General features: G+C 45.1%; 1 protein-coding gene and 1 non-coding gene across 2 annotated transcripts in view; one reads left to right on the top strand and one right to left on the bottom strand.

Annotated features, from left to right (window-relative positions):
* The window catches only part of ANKDD1A (ankyrin repeat and death domain containing 1A), a 28,524-nt gene extending 11,278 nt beyond the window's left edge, over positions 1-17,246 (top strand). Inside the window, 10 exon segments of the mRNA XM_032480950.1 lie at positions 635-733; positions 3,974-4,072; positions 4,586-4,684; positions 6,715-6,813; positions 9,485-9,583; positions 10,612-10,710; positions 11,744-11,839; positions 13,898-14,102; positions 15,971-16,102; positions 17,093-17,246. Of these exon segments, the coding sequence (XP_032336841.1) occupies positions 635-733; positions 3,974-4,072; positions 4,586-4,684; positions 6,715-6,813; positions 9,485-9,583; positions 10,612-10,710; positions 11,744-11,839; positions 13,898-14,102; positions 15,971-16,102; positions 17,093-17,154 (1,089 nt within the window). The 3' untranslated portion in view covers positions 17,155-17,246.
* Positions 8,021-8,092, bottom strand: TRNAA-AGC. Its single transcript has one exon. It is a non-coding gene; the product is annotated as a tRNA-Ala (tRNA).
* Positions 17,247-27,028: the final 9,782 nt, after the last annotated feature.

The raw sequence follows: 27,028 nt of genomic DNA, 5'->3' as shown, positions 1-27,028 counted from the left end.
CACATTCCTTGAGTGCATCCTTTGAGCCACGGGTACTGTGTACGGGACTCCGCCTCAGGGAGCTGCTGAGCTAGAAGGGGCATTAAAGCACAAATGAGCAGGACACCAGTAGGACACATGGTCACTTCCCTCAGAGAGACTCTGATCGGGACTAAACAAGCTAGAGAAGGAGCCGCTGCTTTCTGCTTCCTGGGGGAAGTGGCATCCGGTGTATGAACTAGATTTTGTCGCTATAATTAGAAAACGGGGGGCATTCCAAATGGAGGAGAGAGAGGTTTTTGCTAGAGCTTTGGAGGTGGAAAAGGGCTCTTTGTGTGTAAGTTCAGATGGACTGAAGTCTTGGAAGTGAAGGCCCAAGAGGTTGTTGGGGGTCCAGGTGGAGCTCTCAAGCCCCAGCCTCAGGAATGGGTCCTTTATTCTGCAGGCAGCAGGGAGCCACAGGAGAGTTTCAGGGAGGGAGGGGGCCTTCCCAAGTGGGGTCTTGTTGGGAAGTTGGGTCTGGGCTTTCCAGGCAGGATGTGTTGGGCAAGGGAACAGGAGAGCGTCTGGGGCACTGCAAGCCCAGGGTGGCTGGGGAAACTGAGGCCAGGTGGATGGGATGAGAAAGGTTCACTCCCTTCTCCACCCCCGCCAGCTGGGAAGGACCGCGTTTCACCAGGCTGCGGAGCACGGGCAGCTGGATGCTCTGGACTTCCTTGTGGGCTCTGGCTGTGACCACAGTGTCAAAGACAAGGTACTGTGACTGTGGGTCCCAGGGGAGGGCAAGACTCTGGGCTCCTGACCAGGATGGTCATTTGCAGCTCACCTGTACCTACTTCCAACTCTCATGTGCCCGAGAGATGGGTGCCCCGAAGACCCGCGTGTGTTCGATGATCATGGGGCAGGCATTTTTCAAGCACGCACTATGGGCCAGTCCCATGCTATGGGTGAGGAGCACAAAGATGCCCAAGACACAGTTTCTTACTCAAGGAATTCAATGCCACAGTCCTATTAAAGAGTGTGGGGAGCCAGGATGGCAAATCTGATTAGGAGTCTGGAGTGGGTTTGAGTGGGACTGCGATTCCATTGCAGATGTCTGTTGTTGGGGGGAATGGGGAAGAGTTAGGGGGATGGTAGCCACACACCCGCTGGGTAGCTGCTTGCTTTGTGTTTAGTCATCTACTGTGATTATGACAAAGGTGGGACGAGAGCGCTGAGGGGGGAGCAGTGCATTCAGGGTGGAGAGCTTCCAAGCAGGAATCCAGTACGCTGAGAAGGGGTGAGGGATGGGGACCAGAGGGGACGGCCCTACAAATGACTTGTATCTATGGCTCATTGCGAATCATTAAGCAAATATGTTGCAGCAATTTCTAAACAATGCTTCCAACAAAGGGATGGACTCCATTGTTAATCTTCTGATTAATGTGCTTAACCAGAATAGGAGTCCTGTTCATAAGCTAGTGACAGAGCTCACAGACAGACCACAAGGCCCTAGAACTGGAAGGTGTCTTCATCAAGGGCCAGTTCACCCTTCTCATTTTACAGATGTGGAAGCTGAGGCCCAGAGAGGGGGATTCTTTAGCCAGGGTCACACAGCAAACCAAAGATCAGGCTGGGTTTATAACCAGCATCCTGATGCCTAGCCCCATGCTCCTCCCTCTCACCTGGCTGCCTCCTGGGGCTCTGAGTCCTTGGTATCTCCACCTGATCTGTCTGTCCACATCCTTATGGGATGAAAATGTTCTGAGGTTCAGATCAGGCTGATTTCCTTCATTTTAGAAACGTGGGCTGAGCAGGTCGTGCTCTGTGCCATGCCCTGGGCCAGAACTGGGTAAACAGAGATGGGTAAAGGATGGCCCTTGCAAGGGCATATCTACCATGAGGCAAAACAAACAAACAAACAAACAAACAAATAAATTAATTAATTAATTAAAAGAAAGAAAGGAAGGAAGAAAAATGTATTCAGGGCCCCAGGAGCATCAAAACCAGAAAGCAAGAAAAGTCTAGCTTTGGTGACCTTACCCAGAATCTTGCAATCACAAATTCTAGGAAGAAGCTTTTAAAATTGCATGCCCCTGTTAAGCTTTGTGTTTTTAGCTGAGAAGTGTTTTCATTTTGGACTTCATCTGGGGAGCGGGCACGATCAGTTTTTCAAGGCTTTGGGCCACTGAAGATCTGACTTCTATTAGGAATGCCCAGCCTGCATGGGGGGACAGAGGTGGAGAGGCTGGACATCCCTGTGGGTGGAAGCGAGAGGGCACCAGGCCCAAAGCGAATGCCGCTTCCACCCAGCTCCCTGCGCTGTCCAGGCAGAGTGCCCTGGTGGGGGGTCCATGCCACCTGCAGCTTCCAAGGGCAGGAAGTGGATATTTATAATCCAGAAGGAAGAGGAAAACCCTACCCTGTCTCAGCTAACTGAGGGGCACATGTCGGCCCCCCACAGTTCACCTGCTTCCTTCCTGTCTCTTTGAACACAAGAGGCTTCACGCTGTGGCTACATCTCCCCAGCGTGATTCTCTGATTCCCGCTTGCAGCAGTGAGTTAACCACAGTGCCGGTGGGACAGGAGCAGAACACAGCTGTTGAGGGGATTTCTTAAACTTAATTTTATTTATTAATATAATATGACGATGATCATAAAGTAAATTTAAATGTTTCATCCTTGATCCTCGGTAGTAACAGCTGATTATGTGTGTGTGTATCTTTCATGGGAGGTGGGGTATGTTTTTAACTGCTGTAAGTACTGCTTTGGCTTTGGTACGTGTTCACATGCTCAGTGGGCCCTTTAAAGATCTGTGCCTAAATTCAGTGTCTTCTTTTCTTCCTGGGGAAGGTACTGACACAGGCTAGGGTGGAGGAAAGCCGGGAGGGCCCCATGATTGGTTCGGCTCACTATGTCCCCGCAGCCTTCTGGGAGCGATGAATGGCCAGAGCTGGGTCTTCCCTTCTGGATGCTCTTGTGGGGTCCTCCTGGGGACCCCCGTCTGTGGGTCCTCTATAGGGACACACATTCTCTCGGGCATGTCACATCCAGCTGCTTCCTCTTCGCTGAGGCCCCTCACCTTCCTGTTGCTTCTCTGTAGCAAGTCTCTTTAAGGATGACTTCGAACAGGCTGCCCTCCGCGGTGCCGCTTCCAACACAAAGAACATGGTGTCCTTCACCCGCCCAGTGGAGCCACCTCTCTTGGCTCTGTCACTGTCACCTTTAGACTTCTCAAGGAGAGGGGAGGCTATTCCCAGTCCAGACACATGTCAAGCTCTCCATCTCTTTTCTGACTCATTGAACCTCTTGTTGAGTGTCAGCCATGTGCCCTAGGTCCTATTTTAGGCACGTGGGGAAACTTTAGAGAACGAATAGAAATCCTTGCCCTTGTGGTGCTGGGTTCAAGCAGAGAGAGTCAGACAATGGACGGTGAATACAGTACACAAGTAGGCTGCGGAGTGTGTCAGGGGGTCAGTGCTTTGGGGAAACAGGAGAAGCAGACTAGGGTCAGGAGGACAGGGGCTGGGAGCTGCCGTTTTAAACAGTGCCATCAGGGTGGGCCGCACCCACTGAATGAGAAGCTAACGTCTTGAGCAAAGATGCAGGAGGGGAGCGGCTGGGTCATGTGGCTGCCTGGGTGCAGCCCAAGTGTGAGGACAGTCGCTGGGGCCTTGGCCTGAGCAGAGGGAGGGGATGGATCTGGAGTCCCCTGAGTTGGGACCAGCTTAGACAGGAGCATAAAAAATAGGGATTAAAAAAAAAATAGTAATGTGTCTGTCTCAAAGTGTAAGAAAAGAGAGACTAGAAGTTGGCCCTTGAAAGTGCCCCTGATTTTCAGATTTTGGGTACAGTTCTCAGAGCAGGGTGGCGTTGGCCCAGCACACAGAGCTGTAGCTCGTCACAGGCTTGCTCTGTGACCCTTTGTGTCTCCCCTCTCTGGACCTCGGTGGGTTCCCAGGGCCTCTGAGGGTCTATGATTCTACTGGCCCCTCAGGAGCCCTTCTCCCCACAGGAAGGGAACACGGCTCTTCACCTGGCCGCCCGCCAGGGCCACCTGGCTGTGCTTCAGCGACTCGTGGACATCAGGCTGGACCTGGAGGAGCAGAATGCGGTGAGTCACCTGCCTGGGGGACGCAGAGATGTGTGACACTGGCTTGCTCCTTGCCTTTGAGGAGCCCACAGCCCACGTGTGGTACAGTCTGACCTTCCCCTGGTGGGGCCCCTGAAGCCAGGAGCGAGGACATGTTCTGAGACTAACAGCCCAGCAGGACAGATGAGCAGCAGCACAAAACTCCAGGCTCAGTGGGGCACTGGGCATGAGGGATTTCGGAAAAGTTGTGCACGTGGTGTGTGTTAAAGAAGGGGGAGGTCTCTGTGGCCAGGCTGGCAGGGAGGGTTTCCTGGAGTAGGAGGGAATAGAGCAGGGGTGAGGCGGCTGAGATGGGGAGGAGGACATGAGCAGAGCTGTGCACGGAGGGAGTGAATGCACCATTTGCCCTCCAAGTGAGAATCGGGTGCAGGGCTCAGGGAATCACAGATAACCAGGTGTTGTCCTCAGTAGCAGGGCAGCGGGGAGCTGCAGCCATGGTGCAAGGAGTCCTCACACCTCTGTCCCGTGTTTCAGGAAGGCCTGACCGCCCTGCACGCAGCTGCTGAACGGATCCACCCCGACTGTGTGCAGCTCCTCCTCAGGGCTGGGAGCAGCGTGAACGCCCTCACCCAGGTAGCCGGGCCTCCCCACGACTCATGTCTGCCCTCGGCTGCCGAGCTGAGACTGTGTGATTCCTGAACATTGTGTGCACAGAACAGAGGCTCTGAGGCAGCAGCCCAGCTTCTGGACTAGGCGTCTCTACTGCTGAGCTCTGTGACCTCGGGCAAGTTACTCAACCTCTCTGAGCCTCATTTCCCACCTGTACACTGGGGATAGTATATACTTACTTTTTTACACTGCTGTGTGGATTTAATGCCTAGCATGGAGACCAGGACGTGACAGGAGCTCAGTACCCACTAGTGTCTTATTGTTGGGCACCTGACAGTTCACACAGCCCTTTTATAACTGTTACCTCAGAAGAATTCCCCCCATTTTACAGATGGGAGAGGTTCAGTGACTTCCCCAGGTCTCAAGCTGATAAGAAGCAAAGCTGAGTCTAGGAAGCCTATTCCTCTGACTCCAGAGCTCAGGGCCTGAAATGCTTGCCTTGCCCAGTGAGAGGGTCCCCAGCAGGAGCCTGGCTCTCAGAGCTGGGGCCTGAGTGGGACTCTGGGACAGACCTCTTCTCCCTCACCGCTGCATTTTGTAAGTCGGCCATTAGAAATTCTCTGTGTCCTTGGAAAACAGGGGTTGTGGCCTTTCTTTAGGTGGGGAGTTGGTGTTTTGTTTTGTTTTTCATTTTTAGATCAGTGACAAATCATCTTTGTTAGCTGGTTGAGTGGCTTCAGGGTCTAGAATTCTCTGTTCTAAATTTCAATAATGTAGCAAAAATAATATTACCAATGAATAATATAAATAATAGCAAAATAGTTTAAAAACGGGGATTAAAATGGTATGCTAAAAATACTTGCTTAACACAAAAGAAGGCAGTCAAGGGGAAATAGAACAAAAAAGACAGGAAATAAATAGCAAAATGGCAAATGGAAATTTAATAATAATATCAATCTTAAATTCCCCTAAATGTGAATAATGCTTTATAAGTCACAAAATATTTAATTTGCAGAACTCTTGAAAGTGTGGGAACTACTACCCCAGGGGTGCTGGGGTGGGATCCCTACCACCCAGAGAGGGAAGGTGGCTGTCCCAGGGCACCCAGCCATGTCTTTCCATCAGCAGGGTGCTGCTCCTTGGTCAGCAAGGCCCCTTCTCTGTGCCCAGCACTAGGCCCTGGGAGAGGGCAAAGACGTGACATGCCGTGGCCCCCTCCCCTATATTAACAGCACCAGACTTTAGTGACTGGGGGTTTGAGTCCAGCTGACGGTCACTGGTGGGTTGGAGCTGCGCCCTCCACTGGGCCTTGTGCTTCAGCCTTGATCTGAGGTTTCTGGCAGAGACCACATTCCATTCCCATGCTCCCACCCCTTGCCCTCGCAGGGTCATGTGGCAGGGTCTCTGAGGAGGGGGCAAACCCAGAGTGATTGCATTTCCCACTGAGAGGTGGGTGAGTTCCCACCCACCCTGTGCGCCGGCTCAGATGCGACTTTGGGAAGGCAACCAGCCTGTCCTGGTCTGCCCCATACTGTCCTGGCTTTAAAACGGAAGGTCTTGCATCCCAGGGAACCTTCAGTCCCAGGCGGTCTAGGACAGTTGGTCGCCCAGTGGGTCCTGCCTGAGATGAACACCTATCCAGGATAAAGCCCTTGGTCTGGCCCTGCCAGGCTCCTGTGCGGAAGCTCCGAGACCAGCTCCAGCTCGGCAGTGCATGTGGGGTGGGGTGGGGTGGGCAGGAATCTTATCAGTCCCCTCTCTTAGAAAACCATCTTCTCAGAGTCTATACTCTGCGTGCCTGTACTGGCTAAGGAATTGTGAGGCTTTGGCCCGTGATGGGAGGCGAGGAAAAGCCTGAGACCATAGTGAATGCCTTTTACTCACCACCAGGTGTGTCTGGGCAAGCCCTTGATCTCTCCCGCCTCAGGGTTTCATGGGGGTAATAGCCCCAGGTGGGTTGTAAGCTGCAAATGGAATAATGAATCCCATAATGCATTGTAAACCCCGCTGCTGGGGGTCCTCAGGAGGCTGCATTGATGCCTGTTTCCCTCTAGAAAAAGCAGAGCTGCCTCCACTACGCAGCCCTCGGTGGCTCTGAGGTCATGGCCCGGGCCCTCATCCACGCAGGAGGCTGCACCAATGTGGCTGATCGTGTAAGTGCAGGGTCAGGATGGAAGGGGGGTTTCCACTGCAGAATCTCCCAACCTCACTGCTCAAAATAGAAATGGAGAACAGATTAGTGGTTGCTGGGGGCTAGGGATGGGGGTTGGGGCAGAGGAGGGAGGAGGATGTGGGTATAAAAGGGCAACACAAGGGATCTTCGTGGTGATGGAACTGTGCTGTATCTTGTGTGTGTAGTGGATACACGAACCTACATAAAATTACATAGAACACACACGTGTACAAATGACTACCAGTGAAACTGGGGAGATCTGACTAAGATGGTGAGCATTATTGATGTCAAGATTCCGGTTCGGATCTTTGTAAGATGTTACCATCGGGGTTGGGGAGTGGGGAGAACTGAGCAGCTGGGTTATTGGGGTGGGAAGAAGGCTTTTCACCAGACACCTTTTGTTTTTTTTTGGTTCTTTTGGTTTTTATACATAAAATGTAAAACAATGAAAAGCAACATTACTCTCTCGCCACACCACACTCCCCCAGACCTGTTTCCAGGACAGCGGGGGCCAGATCCAGCATGCTGGGTTATTTTATCCCTGTGGCTAGCCGCTTCCTGGAGAGCCAGGCTCTGATAAGTTCCCAGGCTCATCTGTGTCAGGCTCTGGAGCCGGTTCCCAGTGTTTGCCCGTTCACTCTCACAGCGCGCCTTCTTTTGGCCTGATTTTGATTTCACTTACTTAGCAATGATCTGAGGACACTGTTGAAATTCTACCCAGGTAGTTTTACCTGGGTTTTAAATTTTTTTTCTCGCTATGTTTTAGAATACTGTTTGGTACTTCTTGAAATCTGGGCTTGGAATTACATTAAGCTTGTAAATAATCTAAGAGAAAATGGTCGTCTTTGCAATGTTTTATTTTTTCACCAGGAACATGCCTTGCCATGTCTTTATGTCTTCTTTTATATCCCTCAGTGATGTTCTATAGTCTTTTCATTTGCCTTTGTAATATCTATTTCCAATTATACTCTTCATATGTACTTTATATTTTTTGACCATTGTGAACAGGATAGCTTTTAAAAATATGTCATTTCTTGAAGGCATTCAATATAGGAATGCTATTGACTTTGGTATTTTTTAAATAATTTTATTATACTCATTATATTCTAATCTTTTTTTCTTTTTAAATTTTTTGTTTATTTTTTTGTAGGGGATAGAGGTAATTGGGTTTATTTATTTACTTTTAATGGAGGTACTGGGAATTGAACCCAGGACCTCATGCATGCTAAGCATGCACTCTACCACTGAGCTATACCCTCCCCACAAGAGGAATGGGTTTTTTCAAAAAATACTTTAATAGGTAGTAGACATTCTGGTTGGCTCCCAACATCCGACTTTAGTATTTTTATCTTCTATGTGACTTTTCATTAATTTTGCTAGAGTTTTTTTGGGGGGAGGGTTATAGTAACTATTTTAATCTGGTTAAATATTTTTTTAAATTATTTTTTATGTATTTAATTTTTTAAAAACTTTTTTTATTGAGTTATAGTCATTTTACAATGTTGCATAATCTGGCTAAATATATAATCACTTTGCCTATAAATAATCATATAGTTTAAATCTTCTTTTCCAATATACATAAACTTTTTTTTCTTTCTGGTCTAAACTAGTAATGGCAATAGTGGGCATTTTGGTTGTATGTCTGTGTGTTCTGTTCTACAACCTTTTAATACTCAGTATGTGAGGGTGTTTTTCCACACTAAGTATAGATCTAAACCATTGGTTTTTCTGGCTTTATACTATTACACTGCCTGTGTGTCACCATATCACTTAGAGTGATGCGGTGGCAGTCAGTCTCTCCACTTTGTCACGTAGTCAGGAGTCACAGGGGACCACTGGGGATGGAGTTCTCCAGCCTTGAGTGAGGCTTTGGATGGATGTTGGACTTGGAGTGAGGCCTCTTTGCTGGTCCCGGCTGGCTCTCTCTTTCATTCATTTCATATAAAAATAGTTGTCAGGCACCTGCCTAGGTTCTGGGGGTAGAAAGTCCAGTAACACAAGGTCTCTATTAGTTACGTGCCCTTGGGTAAGCTGGGTAAGTTTCCTTTTCTTTTCTTTTTGTGGGGAGAGGTAATTACATTTATTTATTTATGTTTAGAAGAGGTACTGGGGATTGAACCCAGGACCTCATGCTTGCTAAGTATGTGCTCTACCACTTGAGCTATACCTTCCCCAAGAGTTGGGTAAGTTTTCTGAACTCACTAAGTGTTCTCATTTGTAAGATGAACGTACTAATAAGAATAATATCATTTCTACATACTTTCTACCTACTTTAATACGAGTAAATGGGAGTAGGTGGGATATCAGAGAATCTTAAGGTGTGGTTGCTAGAAGGGACCTCAGCAAACATCACTTGCCAGATGAAGAGTAGCAGAGAAGCCAGATGACTTGTCCAAAGTCATGTAGTGAGTTCCTGGCACAGCGAGGTCTCCAACTTGGGATTTCCGGCCCCCTGCACACTACAGGGATCAGTTTGGGATTCAGGCTTTGGGCTATAAATGCCTCTGGCCTCTCATGTCATATGAGAAGCGACAAGGGTCAGACTCAGAAGCACTGTCTATATCCCTCCCAACTCCCATCTTCCAGCCCCAACCTGCAGCTGGGCAGTCCTGGGAGGGTGCCATCCATTGATCTGTGTGTCTCCCCCGCAGCAGGGCGCCTCTCCTCTGCACCTCGCTGTGAGGCACAACTTCCCAGTCCTGGTGCAGCTCCTCATCGACTCCGGCAGTGACCTGGACGCCACTGACCATGTAAGTGGCTGCAGAAACCGTCGGGGCCGCAGAGAGCCCAGGGCTTGGCTGTGGTCTACTAGCCTGGCCCAGAGTTGAGGAATTGCTGTTTTATTTGTAAAAACTGTTTGAATATTTGTGGAAGCTAGCATCACTTTCCCAACCGTTTCTCTATTTTGAACGTTTGGGTATTTCTGAGTTTTTCTCACGATATATAGAACACCGCAGTAAGCATCTGCCTACATTCAACCTTTTCCTTTTATTATTATTATTATTTTTTCCTTAGGGAAAATTCCCAGGGCAGGGATGACTGGAACTGTCTTGTGTAACAAGAGGCCTCTGAGTCCTGAAGTTGTGATGAGTCAGGAGCACTTTTAAACCCCCATCCCCACAATCCACTCCCCCAACTGGTGCCGCCACACGCAACCACTCGCGGTGGAAAGCAGTTTGCTGGAATATAACATATACCTTTAAGGCAGTCAGTATTTGCACATCTGAAAGTTGAGCCTCAAGAAATATACTAAGAGCTCATGGACCGAGATACTCCTCATTGCAGCACTGTTTATCAGTTTCCATTTCAAAAATGGCCCAAATCATAATTGAAACATAGGTAAATGAGGGTCTAGACATAGATCAGTTCTTATGAGCTATTAAAAATGGTGTTTATAGAGTTTATAATGTGCAGAAAGTTTTATAGATGCAAAATGTATACACAAGATGATCTCAGATCTGTGAAACCATCAAACAAACCTTTCTGCATTAAAGAAAAAACTAGATGAAAGGCACTAGGATCATTGCAGAGGTTGACTTAGGTGGGCTAGTGAGCGGTGTTTTTTCCTTTGTTCTTTCCACTTTTTTGTTTTTACCAAGTTTTCTCTGCTGAGAATTATTTTATGATTAAACCCAGTTTACCCTCCCTTGTAACTTCTTTGAGAAACTCTGTTCAGGCCCAGTTGGGCGTATACCCTACCTTGGTCCTGTCCTGGTTTTGAGCCGTGGGCCATCTCTACATGCTTTTCTGTTCCCTGTCCCCTTGGCTTCTTCTCCAGAGGCAGCAGACACCCCTACACCTTGCTGCAGAGCACGCCTGGCAGGACATAGCAGAGATGCTCCTCGTTGCTGGGGTTAACTTAAACCTGAGAGATAAGGTACTTCTGCTCACAACCAGCCTCCCTTTCAAACTTTCACAGCTCTCTCTTTGCCAGAGACCCTGCTCAAACGCCTCCTGCTCCCAGAGTGTTCAAGGCCTCTCATCCATTATATGTCAACTCAAATGCAGCCTCCTCCAGGAAGCATTCCTGCCCTTCCACCACCTTCCCCTGTCTCCTCTGAGCACTTGGCCCTTCCCTCTCCTGGTCTTGGCCTGTGATATGGTCGTATTCTGTTCATGGTCCCTGTCAGACTTTGAGCTCCTAGAGTCATCTGGTGGGGAGAAGTGAGAGGGGCTTGAGGAACAGTGCATCACCACCCCACAACTCCCTATGTGTCAAATAGGTTTCCCAGGTTATTGTGCCTCTGGGGTGACTAACTCCTCAGGTGGTCAGAGGTTTGAGGAGAGCTGAAGACTTGGTATGAGGCCGAGGATTCACAGGCTCATGAAGGGGAGGGTACTTGCACTTGTGGTCCAGCCCTTGGGATTTTGTGGACAAGAGGTGGGGGCAGGGAACTGGCCCTGAGGCTGGACCTGGGAGGGGTGGCCCGCTGTGAGCTGGGCCCCAGGGCAGCCGGCCAAGTGCGGAGAGGAGCTTCCCGTCTCCCTGCAGGTCCCTGGAGGGGGCTGAGGCCAGCACTGTGCGGGAAGCCTGGGAGCCTGAGGGGAGGCGGCAAGCGTGACACAGGGGCCCAAGCCCCTTCTGTGGGTTCTGCTTTCATCTGAGAAATGGGGCTGGTAACATCTACCCATAGATGATGTTGAAGAGTTTATTCAGGCTGAGTTTCATAAGCACTAAGTCTTCCTACTCTAAAGCAACACAAGAGGTGGTGGCTGGAATTATTATTATTGCCTTATTCTGCCTGTGACTTTTCCCACATCCCGAGTCATGCCTGGAAAGCCTTTCTGCTCTCCAGTGTAGACTGCCGGAAGTGGCTTTCTTTGGGCAGCAGGGTCTGTACTCAGTGCTGGAGGCCACCCTACACCCTCTTCTAGAAACTCTGGCTTCCCTTCTCGTCTCTTACCTGCAGCAAGGAAAAACTGCCCTGGCAGTGGCCGCCCGCAGCAACCACGTCAGCCTGGTGGACATGATCATAAAAGCTGATCGCTTCTACAGGTGGGAGAAGGTACTGAGTCCCTGCCCTTGGTCTCTCCTTGTTGGAGATGGAGTGGCCGTCGCTCCAGGCGGAGCTGGCTTTGAACCCCAGCCCTGACCAGTTCAGGGACCCCTCATTTTCCAAAGGAGTGATAATTCCTGCCTTACCTACCATCAGGGTGGTTTGGGGGCATCCAGAGATAGGTGAGCACTGAAACCACCCTGAAATAAGGCTGACTGAGCTCCATGCCAATGTGGAGATCCTACTAGACACTGCTGTAACTTCTGGTTGATGGAGGAATGCACACAGGTGTGAGTAAAGCGATGGCAAGTTGGTTCCGACTCACTGTCAGCTCCAGGTGATTGGAATTGTGGCTTGGGGTATTCTATTCAGGCAAGTTTCTGAACGCAGAAGGAAGGTGTGCTGGGATTGACTAGTGATGTCTGTGGCAATGTTGGGACAGAGGAGTGGCAGATGTAAGGTTATTCATTTACAGTTCTAATGTCAGCAAATGGGGGTAGGTGCAGTCTTTTGGTGTCTTGAGGGTTGTGTTTCTACACAGGAAATAAATTTTGGCATTTATTTCAGTTTTAGAAATTAGTACTAAATTTTTTACAAAATTTAAATCCAAGTTTTCCTTAATCTTTTAAATTAATTTAAAAAACATTATTGTATTCATACAACTAGTAAATTTTAACAGTCACTTTCAAAGAAGCCTTGTTTGTTTGTTTCATTTTTGGAGGGGAGGTAATTAGGTTAATTCATTTTAACAGAAGTACTGGGAATTGAACCCAGGACCTCGTGCGTGCTAAGTGCACACGCTACCACTGAACTACACCCTTCCCTTCAAGGGGAGATCCCGCATTTAAACTTAAACCACCTTAAACATTTTAACTGAATGGATACACTTAATGTAATAAATTTTCTTTTTAAGCACTTCAAATGCACCCTAAGTTCTTAAATTATCCTAGTAAATTCAATAAATCAAACCTATAAAGTAAATCTCAAATATCGTAAACATTCCCTTATTGATTACAGACTTACTAACCTTCTCTTACACCTGTTCCAAAGTCAATTGATTGATAATAAATTTCCATAGGAATCATAAGACATCTTCTTTCACCAGCAAGCTAGAGTCTTGTAAGCATTACAACCCCTTTGCATACAATAGATTACTCCTAAATATTAATACCAATGGTTTGGTGAACTTATTCATGTCTATACTTAACTTTAAAGCACCCCAGGCTTTAAAAGTTCTCAGCACTAAAGCAGTGGTGCAGTTAGAATCACAAATCCCCCCTTCCTACCCCCAGACCAATTCAATCGGAATCTCAGGAGTGAGGGCCAAGCTTCTGCAGTTCTTAAAGCTCCCGGATGATCCCAATGTAAGATGCAGCTGAGAACGTTGCTCTAAGGAAACGGCTTTTACCACCCCCGGTGAGAGGCAAGTTCCCAGATCATCACCTCCCAGGTCACCAGCCAGCACTGTTCACCCGGATGTAAGTTTTGGCGCTACAGACGCCAGAACTCATCTGATCTTTCTAACAACCAGAACTCTGCATCCACATCTTTTTGAGGGGCTAACTTAGGCTTTTGTGGGTTTAACTTATGTTATTACATAATTTTTTGATAACCTCTCATTTTATCATCTGCTTTGTGTAGAAAGGATTCTGTAACCCCGCCCTTTTCTACTTGTTGGGATTCAGGAAGTCTACTTACTGCCTGATTCTTGGCTTGGCTAGTTTTAGCCATAGCTGCTCAGTCATTCTACTGATACTTGTGCTATAAGAACACAAAGAAAAGAGAGGAATTGGGAAGCCTTCTTAGAAGAGGTAGCATGTAGGCGGTCTTTTGACTTTGGCAATGGGGTTGAGAGACAGGGAGGTGGGAAGAGGAATTCTGGATGGAGACACGGTGTAAGCAGCTCAGGTGCCAACATTCAAAGCAAAGCATGGAGTCAGAAACCAGAGTGATGGACACTAAGCCCCAGGCCTGTGATGATGCCAGTTCTGGGTCCACGCTCACGAGGGAGAGACTGGCAGGGATTTCCCCCAGATGGCTGCTGCACTTCTGGGGTCTGCCCCACAGGACCGCCTCTCGTGCAGGGACCCCAGTGACCCCTGTGGGAAGAGCTTGACTTTTAAGCAGGACCATCAGCAGGAGACGCAGCAACTCCGCTCCGTGCTCTGGCAACTGGCCTCCAGGTACCTGCGGCCCCATGAGTGGAAGAAGCTGGCTTATTGCTGGGAGTTCACTGAGGCCCATGTCCTTGCCATCGAGCAACAGTGGACAGGTACCACCTTGCCTCAGCATTCCAGAGCAACCGGGGTGGAGGCGTGGGGGCACTTGGGGTGTCTGTGCTTCTGGGGGAAAACCTATGCACCCACAGCAGAGCCTCACCAAGAGCCTTTCCAACACGCTGAGTGCTCTTCTCCGCTCCAGGCCTTTGCACAGGCGAGGTGCTCTGCCCCTCCCTCCGCACTGACCTGTGAACTAAACATCCTTCGTGTAACAGCTGGAGCCGATACTCAGTGTCCACACATCGAGCTAAAGGAGAAGAGCTGCCGTTGAAACTATTTAATATCTGTTTGGAAATTTTGGCCCTGGTATTAAGGCATGAAACAGATATAGAAACAAAAAGTGTAAGTATTGGAAAGGAAGAGACAGACTAACTTCAGATACTATAATTATATACATAGGAAGTCCAGAAGAACCAATGGAAAAACTCTTAGACTGAAATAATTCAATAAAATAGCTAAATGTATGATCACATATACAAACACCAGTGTTCCTGTGTACCATCAATAAATGGGCAAAATATATAGAGGTATTTTTTAAAAGATATTTCATTTATAATAGTATGTGTTTCTAAAAAGATATATGAATGACATATGAGGAGGGTATTAAAAAGTAGTTGAACTATATAAAATAAGACTTAGGTAAATGGAATGACTTTCTGTATTCCCAGCTAGAAAAAGTGCCGTGTAGATACTGATTTTCCCCAAATTAGATTAAAGCTTTGATCCAGTTTTAATCAGATCAAAATAGGAGGTTTTATGGAACTTGACTAAAGGATTCTGTAGTCCTTGACTAAAGGATTTCTATAGTTTATCTGAAAGAATAAACAGGGAATATGTAAGTGAATATTTGGGGGAAAAAAGTGAAGAGGGTCTAACTCAACCAGAATCAACCTTAGAAAGTTAAAATAATTAACAGAGAGCTACGTGACTTAAACATATGCAAATCAGGTAGAGGAATAGAGCAGAGAGTCCAAAAGTAAACTCTGTTAGAGATGAGGATTTCATAGACAATAAAGGAGCACTGGTAAATGACGGGGCTGGGGACAAGGGTTAGTGAATAAAAGGGTCAAATGAAACTGCTAGGGAGCAGAAGCACCGGAGGAAGTGCCTGCTGGGGGCGCAGAGAGGCCAGAACATCAGCGGACACAGTGGGCGGATGACCTGGACCTGATGGCTGTGCCCCAGTGTCTGTCCCCAGCTGGGAGAGCAGACCTGGTCACAGACTTCAGTAACCAGTGAACTCCACCACCAGCACTGAAGAGTGTGGGCACCTATTCTCCAAACTTTGGAATCACCTGGGAAGCCTTAACACCACTCAGTGCCTAGGCTGCACCCAGATCCAAGTGTGTAGGAATCTTGCGGGAGGTGGGATGGGACCCAGGTGGCAAGTTTCTAAAACTTCCCAGGTGTTTCCAATGAGCATTTATGGCCGAGAAGCCCTGGGGCAGGGGCAAGAACATGGCCAGCTCTGTCTCTAACTAAGCTGGAGACAGGGCCGCCAGCATGCAAGGCACAGATTATGGTGAGCAGCCAGAGAGATGAACAGTACAGTCACGTACATTGTGGTACCACAGCGAATGCCAGTTCTTTCTCTCTTCTCAGTAACACCAACGGGATGCTTGGTGGATGCTCAGGAGAAAGCCTGGGGCGGGGGAGGTCCAGGTGTCCCTGATAGAAAACCCCACCCCCAACCCATCTGAGGCTGCGCATCCCCTCCCCTCCCCTCCCCTCCCCTCCTCATTTCTGGGCTGAGCAGAGCTCGGAGAAGGACCTGCTGTTCCAGAGGCGGTGTGGGGCACGCTCAGGTAAGGTAGACAGGGTTGATGCCTTCTTCATCTCTTTCTCCCCTCGCGGTCTTCAGGCACCAAGAGCTACCGGGAGCACGGCCACCGGATGCTGCTCATCTGGCTGCATGGCGTGGTCACGGCTGGTGAGAACCCCAGCAAAGAGCTATTCGAGGGCCTCGTGGCCATTGGCAGGAGGGACCTGGCTGGTAAGGATGTCCCCTGTCCTGCTCAGAGCAGCGTGGGCCCCAGGGGTCAGAGCTGCCAGGCCCCACTGAATGTGGCAAGGCCCTCCAAGGGCTGCTCAGACCTCAGTGCCATGGCGCTGGCTCCGAACCTTCCGGGTTGCTGGTCTTAGCCCTGCCTCCTTCCAAAACTCAGGCAGAGTCTGGGGCCACTCACAGTGCCTCCTGGCCTGAGCCTCCCCATCTGTGCAATGAGGGTGGCCCAGATGATCCCTATGACCGTCACAGCCCCAAAGCCATTGAAGTAACAGCCTCTTCCTATCGGCTCTCTATACCAGTTTGATTTTTTCCCCCTTCCATTTTGGAATAAGGCGGAAACAGCCTAATGGGTTGTTTTTCACAAACGTTAAGGCTTACGGGCCAGAACTGGCTTAATGTGAGTTGAACCAGTCAGATCTGGTCAAATAAAATTTCTGAGGCCATCACTACCTATTTGAGTCTGTCAATCCCAAAAGCTTTTTTTTGGGATTTGGAGGTTTGGAATTCAGAGCACCACCTGGAACCATCAGGCAAGCGGAGTAACAGGTTCTTACTGACTCCTCATTAAAAACGAAATCAGCCCATGATGAAAAATGCTTAAACTCTGTAATGTTTATAGGCATGGTGCGTTATGGGGCAACCACAGGATGGGGTGCTAGGCAGTCACCCGTAGTAATGAAGGTACATCAGTCATGTGGCAACAAGGATGAGTGTTGATAGCATGTTATTGGGGACCAAAGTGAAGGTCCCCTGTGTGGTGGGTCTCCCACAGCTGCCACACACAAGATGGGAAAACAGTCCTTTCAGAGGGGAGGAATTAGGGATGACTTTGTTCTTTTTCTAAAATGTTCTTAAATATTGTTGCATCTTTTTTTTTTTTTAAACACAAACCCTGGCAGGCAATGAAAACATCAGACCAGCCCTATGAGGCAAAGCTTAGGCAACATGAGGCAATGGGATTCTTGTCTTTTGCAGAGAGCATCAGGAAGAAAGCAAACGATGACCCGAGTGCCCCAAGGAGGTGCACAGCCATGTAACTAGAGGGGCTGGACCTGCAGGAGCATGGGACCTGAAAGCAGGGGCCACTGAAAAGAGGATCGCCATGTAAGGGCTTTAAAAAAAAAAAAAATCACTGTAAACAGACCTCCAGCTGCTTCCACTGGAACCCACAGTCATGCAGGACCGGCAGGCAGATGTTTGCTATCTTTGTCACAAGGATTGGTTCGGGGGCCTCTCTCAGGTTTTGCAGATAATCCCTTCCCACAACTCTCGGCTCACTTTAATCTCCAGCATCTCATCGGAGCCCCACAGCAGTCCCCTGAGGTCAAGGGGTGTCTTTTCAGAGAGGACACTGGGGCTCAGGTGAGTGGGGTAAAAAGCTAATCAGGTGTTGAGGTCAAGGGCCAAACCCAGTATTCCTGTCTCCCCGACCCAGCGAAGGGCTCCATCCATTACTTACAAAGGGATCACCCTAAATTCAATCCCTGGCTTTTACGAATGCCATGCTTACTTCACAGCTGCTTCTACTCCCACGCCTATTTGTACACTTTGACAATTATAGGAGGCACGCACTCTTATTTCCCCCTCTTGTTTTATAATTTTTTAAAGTTGTAAACTTTTAATTTTGAAATCATCTCAGACTTACAAAAGGAGTTGCAGAAATAATACCAAGAATTTCCAAATACACTTCACTCAGCTTCCCCCCATATTAGCATCTTATATAAGCAGGAAATGAACACTGATACGATACTATTCTTCTTTACATCTTATTCAAATTTTGTCAGTTGAGCCTTTGCGGTCCTTTTCCTGGACCAAGATCCGGTTTGGGATCACACGTTGCATTTGGTTGTCACTCTCCCTGTTTTGAGTCCTGTGCAAAGGGTCACCTACCTGGGGTAGGCCTGGCTTGACTGGGATGGGAATGTTCCAGATCTGTGCTATCCAAACGGCTGCCACCAGCCACCTGCGGCTCCCAGGCACTTGAAACGTGATGTGTCCAGTGGGATGAACAACTATTTTATACCACATGGGACGTAGATCACGTAATTGGATGAGTTTTGTATTTTTTTGAGAGAGAAAAGCAAGTTCTTAAATAAAGTTGAAATGTTGAAATATATCTCGCAAATTCAATACTCACTTTTGTTTGGGAGATTAGTGGCAAAATTTGAAACAAGCTGTTGTGGATTGCTTTTTTAAACAGAATTTACAAGATTGATTTACAAGGTTTCCATGAATGAACTCTTGTTGCCTGTTTGATCAACCTGTAACAACTTTTTAAAACTTTTCAATGTTTCTTAAAAACTTTAAAAAAATATTTAGATCAGTAATTTTTTATTGAAGTATAGTTGATTTACCATACTGTGTTCATTTTAGGTGTATAGCATAGTGACTGTTTTTTTTCTGATTATATTCCATTATAGATTATTACTAGATACTGAATACAATTCCTTGTGCTTTACAGTATATCATTGTTGCTTATCTATTTTATGTATAATAATTTATATCTGTTAATCCCATACCCCTAATTTGTCCCTCCCACCTCTCCCTCTCCCCTTTGGTAACTGAAAGTTTGTCTTCTACGTCTGTGAATCTGTTTCTGTTTTGTATATAGATTCATTTATATTGTTTTTTAGATTCCATGTGTAAGTGACAACATGTGGATAGTCTGTCTTTCTCTGAATTCACTAAATCTAATATTTTCTAGGTCTGTCCGTGTTGCTAAAAATGCCAGTATTTCATTCTATTATTTGGTTGAGTAATATGTATATATGTATGTTTGTGTACACACACACACACACACACACACACACCCTAAGCCATTCATCTGTTGATAGACACTTAGACTATTTCCATGTCTTGGCTGTTGTATATAGTGCTGTTATGAACTTGGGGGTGTATGTGTCTTTTTAAATTAGAGTTTTCATCTTTTCTGAATACTTACCCAGTAGTGGGATTGCTGGATCATATATTAGCTCTATTTTTAGTTTTTTAAGGAACCTGCATAGTTTTCCATAGTTTCTGCACCAATTTACATTTCCACCAACAGTGTACTAGGAGTCCCTTTTCTCCACATCCTCTCCAACATGTGTTATTTGTAGACTTAAAAAAAAAAATTTATTTATTTATTTATTTATTTTAATTTTTAGGGGAGGTAATTATATTTATTCGGTTTTAGAGGAGGTACTGGGGATTGAACCCAGGACCTTATGTATGCTAAGCCTGTGCTCTACCACTCAAGCTATATCCTCCCCCTATTTGTAGACTTTTTGATGCTAAGTATTATAACAGGTGTGAGGTGATACCTCATTGTGGTTCTGATTGACATTTTTTTAATAGTTATATTGAGCATCTTTTCATGTGCCTGTTGGTCATCTGTATGTCTTGCTGGGAAAAATGTCTATTTAGATCTTCTACCCATTTTTTGATTCGGTTGTTTTTTGATACTGAGTTGTATGAGCTGTTTGTATATTTTGGATATTAGCCCCCTGTTGGTCACATCATTTGTAAATATTTTATCCCATTCTGTAGGTTGTCTTTTCATTTTGCTGATGGTGTCGTTTGCTGTGCAAAAACTTTTAAGTTTGATTAGGTCCCATTTGTTTATTTTTCCTTTTATTTCTTTTGCCTTGGGGAGGCTGATCTAAGGAAAAATTGCTACAGTTTATGTCAGTGTTTTGCTCATGTTCTTTTCTAGGAATTTTCTGGTGTTATGTCTTATATTTAGGTCTTTCAACCATTTTGAGTTTATTTTTGTATATGATGGAAGGGAGTTTTCTAATTTCATTGATTAACATGTAGCTGTCCAGCTTTCCCAGTACCACTTGTTGAAGAGATTGTCTTTTCTCCTTTGTATATTCTTTCCTCCTTTGTCATAGGTTAATTGACCATAGGCACGTGGGTTTATTTCTGGGCTTGCTATTCTGTTCCATTTATCTATATGTCTATTTTTGTGTCAATACCATCTTGTTTTTTTTTTTCCTCAGTATCTTGGTCTGAATTTATTTTTCTTTGGTTAGAGATTTTTAAAAATTGAAATATAGTCAGTTACAATGTGTCAATTTCTGGTGTACAGCACAATGTCCCAGTCATGCATATACATATATATATTCATTTTCATATTCTTTTTCATTATAGGTTATTACAAGATACTGAATATAGTTCCCTGTGCTATACAGAAGAAATCTGTCTTTTTATCTATTTTTATATATAGTGGCCAACATTTGCAAATCTCAAACTCCCAAATTTATCCCTTCCCACTCTCTTCCCCCTGTAACCATAAGAATGTTTACTGTCTCTGCGAATCTTTCTGTTTTGTAGATGAGTTCATAGTGTCCTTTTTTTTTTTTTTTTTTTTAGATTCCACATATGAGTGATGTCATATGGTATTTTTCTTTCTCCTTGTAGCTTTACTTAGAATGATGATCTCCAGGTCCATCCATGTTGCTGCAAATGGCATTATTATTTTTTGTGGCTGTGTAGTATTCCATTGTATAAATATACCACAATTTATTCAGTCATCTGTCGATGGACATTTAGGTTGCTTCTATATTGTGGCTATTTTAAATAATGCTGCTATGAATATTGGGGTGCGTGTGTCTTTTTGAATTAAGGTTCCCTCTGTATATATGCCCAGGAGTGAAATTGCTGGATCATATGGTAAGTCTAGATTTTTGAGGAATCTCCATACTGTTTTCCATAATGGCTACACCAAACTGCATTCCCACCAGCAGTGTAGGAGGGTTCCCTTTTCTCCACAGCCTCTCCAGCATTTATCATTTGTGGACTTTTGAATGATGGCCATTCTGACTGGTGTGAGGTGATACCTCATTGTAGTTTTTGATTTGCATTTCTCTGATAATCAGTGATATTTAGCATTTTTTTCATGCGCCTGTTGGCCATTTGTATGTCTTCATTGGAAAATTGCTTATTTACATCTTCTGCCCATTTTTGGATTGGGTTGTTTGGTTTTTTGTTATGAAGTTGTATGAGCTGTTTCTATATTCTGGAATTTAAGCCCTTGTAAGTATCATCTTTTGCAAATATTTTCTCCCATTCTGTAGGTTGTCATTTTGTTTGCTTATGGTTTCCTTTGCTGTGCAAAAGCTTATAAGGTTAATTAGGTTCCATTTGTTTATTTTTGCTTTTATTTCTATTGCCTGGCTAGACAGTCCTAGGAGAACATCGCTAAGATTGATGTCAGCTAATGTTTTGCCTATGTTTTCTTCTAAGAGGTTTATGGTATCTTGTCTTATGTTTAAGTCTTTAAGCCGTTTTGAGTTTATTTTTGTGTATGGTGTGAGGGAGTGTCCTAACTTCATTGATTTACATGAAGCTGTCCAGTTATCCCAACACCACTTGCTAAAGAGACTGTCTTCTTCTCCATTGTATATTCTTGCCCCTGTTGTCAAAGATTAATTGACCATAGTTCTTTGGGTTTATTTCTGGGCTCTCTGTTTGTTCCAGTTATCTGTATGTTTGTTTTTGTGCCAATTCCACGCTGTTTTGATTACTGTAGCTCTGTAGTATTGTCTGATGTCTTGGAGGGTTATTCCTCCAGCTTCATTCTTTTTTTCCCCCTCAGTATTGCTTTGGCAATTCTGGATCTTTTCTGATTCCATATAAATTTTAGGCTTGTTGTAGTTCTGTGAAAAATGTCATGGGTATCTTGATAGGGATCGCATTAAATCTGTAGATTGCTTTGGGTAGTATGGCCATTTTAACAATATTCTTTCAATCTAAGAGCATTGGATATCTTTCCATTTCTTTAAATCAGTGTTTTGTAGTTTCTCTGCCTATAAGTCTTTCACCAACTTGGTCAGACCTCTGTTGCCTTATTGATTTTCTGTCCATTGATGTTAGTGGTGTGTTAAGTCTCCGACTGTTATTCCCTTAATTTCTTCCTTTGTGTCAGTTAGTATTTGCTTCATATATTTAGGTGCTCCTATGTTAGGTGTGGCTTATATGTTCACAAATGTGATACCCTCTTCTTGTACTGATCCTTTTATTATTATATATTTTATATAATCCCCTTCTTTGTCTTTCTGGTCTTTGTTCTAAAGTCTATTTTGTCTGATATGAGTATTTCTGCCACTGCTTTATTATTTTCATTTGCAGGAAATACCTTTTTCCTTCCCCTCACTTTGGCTCTGTGTATGTTTCTCACCCTGAAGTGAGTCTCCTATAGGCAGCATTTTGCAGGTTCCTGTATTGTTATCCAATCTGCCACTATACCTTTCAATTAGAACAGTAGTCCATTGACATTTAAAGTAATTATTGATAGGTATGTACTTAGTGCCATTTTTATCCTTGTTTTTCAGTTTTCTATTTGATCATGTCTCTTTTTTTTGTGGTTTGATGATTTTCTTTTTTAGTATGTTTGAATTCCTTTCTTTTTGTTTTTTTGTGACTCTGTTGTATATTTTTGATTTGTGGTTACCATGGAGTTCAAGTATGTTGGCCCATAACTAAATCTTCTTGCTTTAAACTGATAGTCATTCAAATTCAAGGACATTCTAAAAGACCTACATTTTTTTTTTTACTACGCTCCTCTACATTTTGTAATTTTGGATGTCCTGTTTTACATCTTCCTGCTTATCATTTTACTGTTTACAGTAGTTAAACTCACTTCTACAATTTTTTAAATTGTTTTTTAATCTGTGTACTGGTTTATTTATGCAATCTTCAGTCCTTTTATATATTTGCCGTTCCTATTGTGATTTTCCCTTTCCTATAGATTTTTGCTTTTCTATTTAGAGAAGACCTTCAGTGTTTCTTTTAGGGTGTTGCTGAAGTCTTTCAGTTTTTGCTTGTCTGAGAAATTCTTTTTTTGTTTTTGTTTTTGTTTTGGTGGGAGGGGGAGGTATTTAGGTTTATTCACTGATTTTATTCTTAGAGGAGATTCTGGGGATTGAACCCAGGACCTCATGCATGCCAAGCATGCGCTCTACCAAATGAGCTATACCCTTTCCCCTTGTCTGAGAAATTCTTTCTCTCTCCTTCCATTCTAAATCATAATCTTGCGCAGGGCTTGACTATCCTAGGTGATAGGTTTTTCCCTTTTAGGACTTTGACTATATCATACCGCTCCCTTCTGGCCCACAAAGTTTCTGCAGAGACATCAGCTAATAGCCTTATGGAGGGGTCTCTTGCAAGTGACTTTTCATTTTCTCCTGCTGCCTTTAGAATCCTCTTTATCTTTCACTTTTGCCATTTTAATTATGTGTTGATGTGGGTTTGTTTGGGTTCATCTTGTTTGGGACTTTCTGTGCTTCCTGTACCTCCATGTCTGTTTCCTTCTTTAGGTTTGAGAAGTTTTCAGCCATAATTTCTTCAAGTGCATTTTCAGTCCTCTTTTTCTTAACATTCTGGAGCCCCTATTATGCATAGGTTGGTGGCATATATTATATTGTCCCATAGATCCTCTATGTTGCTTTCATTTTTTTTTTTTCCATTTGTCTTTCTGTCTGCTCTTCTGATTGGGTGATTTCCATTACTGTATCTTTCAAGTCACTTACTCATTCTTCTGTGTCATTTAGTTGGCTATTCATTGCTTCTAGATTGGTTTTTATCTCAGCATTTGAATTGTCTATTTTTGATTATTTCATCTTTACAGTTTTTAGTTCTTACAGTGATCTGCATTTCTATCAACAATCTTAATTCAATTACCATTTTTATTACCTTTTTTCAGTTTTATTAGGTAGAATTGTTTGACTGCACATATACAATATATTGCATGTAAATATATATACAATATACTGCACATTTTTTTGGCTTACATATATGTACTGACCATGGTGTCTAAGAACAGTTTAGAGCTTTAGCTTTTTAAACTTAAGTAAATATCAAAGGAATAAAGCCAACCACACAATAAGAATGAACAGAATGCATATTACCAAGTTTTTGAATTCCACGTCTAGTAGATGGGTGAGCTCTGTTTCATTATTTATTCTTTCAGGGAATTTCTCTTGCCCTTTTAATGGGGAGTAGTTCCTCTGCCTTTCCATTTTACTTAACGTTCTCTGTCTCTATGAATTTAGGAGAAATAGTTGTCTGCTGTGGTCTTGAAGGGGTGTTTTTATGTGGGAGCATCCCTGTGCGGACCGTGTGTCTGATGTTTTTGATGTGAGGACTGATGTGTAGGCATGGATGACAGCCAGACCTTTCCTCAGGGAGTGCTGCCCATTATAGGAGATGTGGTTCTTAATAGAAGGTGTGGTTGGTGTTAGTGTCTAGAGCCTTGCAGGGTGTGAGGCAGGGCTTTCTCTCTGCTCCATGGCTGTCACAGTCCGGTTAAGCGTGGGGTCTGCTTCTCAGTTGTTGGAGTAGAAGCACTGAGGATCGGGTTCAACCATGCTCTGTTGCCCTTGGCCACATGTCCTGCTGCAAATGGGGTGATTGTTGGAACAAATGAGGCCCTTGGGATCACAGAGGAGTTACCTGTGAATCACCTGTGTATGCACACACATTTCTGCTCAGAAGCAACCCAAGGTCGTTTCCCTTCCTCTGTCGTGTTCATCTCAGATCTAGTGCAAGGCTATGATGTAGAGTAGGCTAGGGCTGGGTGTTGGGGTGTGTGGCTGCGGGAACTGAGGTGGTTCTGCTGCCTCCAGAGATCTGGGCTGCCTCTCTGGCAGTCTTCTCCCAGCACTTGTCTGTCCCAGACCTAGGGCTAAGCTGCCGTGTGGAGTGGGCAGAGCTGGGGCGCTCTTGTAGGGAGATGAACCGCTGCTTACTTCTGCGTACACTGACAATGACCATCGCTGCCCCACCCGGACCACACCCCAGGTCCTCTGGGGAGTGTCTGCATAGCTAAATCAAGTCCTCTCCCAGGGCCTGTCTGCCTGAGAGTCAGCGCTTAGCTGTGGCTGTGCTCTTGTGGTGCGGGTGTGCACACGCTGACAGTGGCCGCCCTGCCTCCACTGAATTACACACCGGGTGCCCTGGTCTGTCTTAATGTAGCTAGACCAGGCCTTTTCTCAGGGCTCAGCCCAGGCTGTGCTGTGTAGGGAGCGGGGCCAATGTGTTCCCCTCTTTGGATTGGGAAGTGCGGTGCAGTGGCAGCCACCAACACAAGGCTCTCTTCACCCTTACTGTTAGCAAGGCATCATGTGTGCACTCCTTGAGAGAGGATCTAGGCTTCTCCAGACCTTCTGTTTATCCCAGTGAAATCCCGGCAGGCAAGGGGGCTTGTCTTCTCCATGCAGGACCCCAGAACTGGGATGCCCAGATTGCGGCTCAACCTGCTTGCTCCCCAGGGTGAGAGTCTGCCCGTTCGGACCTTCTCTTCCTTACAGATCCTTCTAGGGGCACAGGTCCAAACCTGATGGCTTTCCCCCCCAATCCTATCTGGTTATATGGAAATCTTTCTTGCAACTTTGGTTGTATAGGAGCTCTTCTGCCAGTTTCCAGTTGGTTTTCCAAGAGAATTGTCCCACCTGTAGATACATGTTTGATGTGTGTGTTGGAGGTGAACTCCACATCCTCTAACTCTGCCAACTTGATCCCCCTTTCTGTCTGAGGAGGATGGTGGAGGGACTGGCAGGGTGGAGCTGAGCTAACTTTATTTTTATTGAGGTGTAGCTGATGTACAGTATTATATACCTTTCAGTTGTACAACATAGTGATTCAGTTTTTAAAAGTTATATTCCATTTATAGTTATTATAAACTGTTGGTTATATTCTGTGTTGTACAATATATCTTTGTAGCTTATTTATTTTATAGATAATAGTTTGTACCTGTTAATTCCCTACCTCTGTCTTGTCCCTCCACCCCCATCCCCACTAAGAACTGCTAGTTTGTTCTTTATATCTGAAGTCTTTTTTGTTATATTCACAAGTTTGTTTTATTTTTTAGATTCCACGTTAGTGATAATGTATGGTATTTGTCTTTATCTGTCTTACTTATTACACTTACCATAATACTCTCCAGATCTGTCCACATTGTTGCAAATGGCATCATTTCACTTTTTAAGGTTGCATAATATTCCTGTGTGTGTGTGTGTGTGTGTGTGTGTGTATGTATGTATGTATGTATACGTGTGTATACACACCACGTCTTCATCCATGTGTTGATGGGCACCTAGGTTGCTTCCATATCTTGGCAATTGTAAATAATGCTGCTATGAACATCACAGTGCATATAGTTTTTTGAATTAGTGTTTTTGTTTTTGTTTTGTGTGTATGTGTGTGTGTTTAAACAAATAGACTTTATTATTTTTTTTTTTTTTGGCTTTTGGTCTTTTTAAAAAGCATTTTTATTGAAGTGTAGTTGATCTATAGTGTTCCAGGTGTACAGCAAATAATTCAGTTATACATATACATACATATATACATCTTTTTTTAACTTCTTTTCTGTTATTACAAGAAATTGAATATAGTTTTCTGTGCTATACTGTAGGTCCTTGTAGGTCCTTGTTTATCTATTTTATATATAGTGATGTGTGTTTGTTAATCCCCAGCTCCTAATTTATCCCTCCTTGCCCTTTCCCCTTTGGTAACCAGTTTGTTTTCTATGTCTGTGAGTGTTTTTGGTTTGTAAATAGAATTTGTATCATTTTGTTTAGATTCCACATATAAGTGATATCATGGTATTTGTCTTTCTCAGTCTGCCTTACTTCATTTAATATGATAATCTGAGTCCATCCCTGTGCAGAGGCTGCTGACTGCTGGTTGGTGGGACTGGGTCACAAGGTGGCTGACTGTGGAACTCCGGGGGACTCTGGGGGGCCCCGAGGGTTAGTGCTAGCTCACTGGTGGGCAGTCAGGGTCCAGGAGGCTCTGGGGCTGTTGCCCACCCACTGGTGGGTAAAGCCAGATCCTGGGGCTAGTGCTGGCCTACAGGCAGGCAGAGCTAGGTCCTGGAATCTGGTCATGGGGCCCAGGAGTCCCTGAGCTGGTTGCTGTCCTATTGCT

The sequence above is a fragment of the Camelus ferus genome, chromosome 6 (assembly GCF_009834535.1).
Source record: "Camelus ferus isolate YT-003-E chromosome 6, BCGSAC_Cfer_1.0, whole genome shotgun sequence".
Classification (NCBI taxonomy): Eukaryota; Metazoa; Chordata; class Mammalia; order Artiodactyla; family Camelidae; genus Camelus; species Camelus ferus.
The sequence above is the reverse complement of the archived record's forward strand: the minus strand, read 5'-3'. Positions and strand labels throughout refer to the sequence as shown.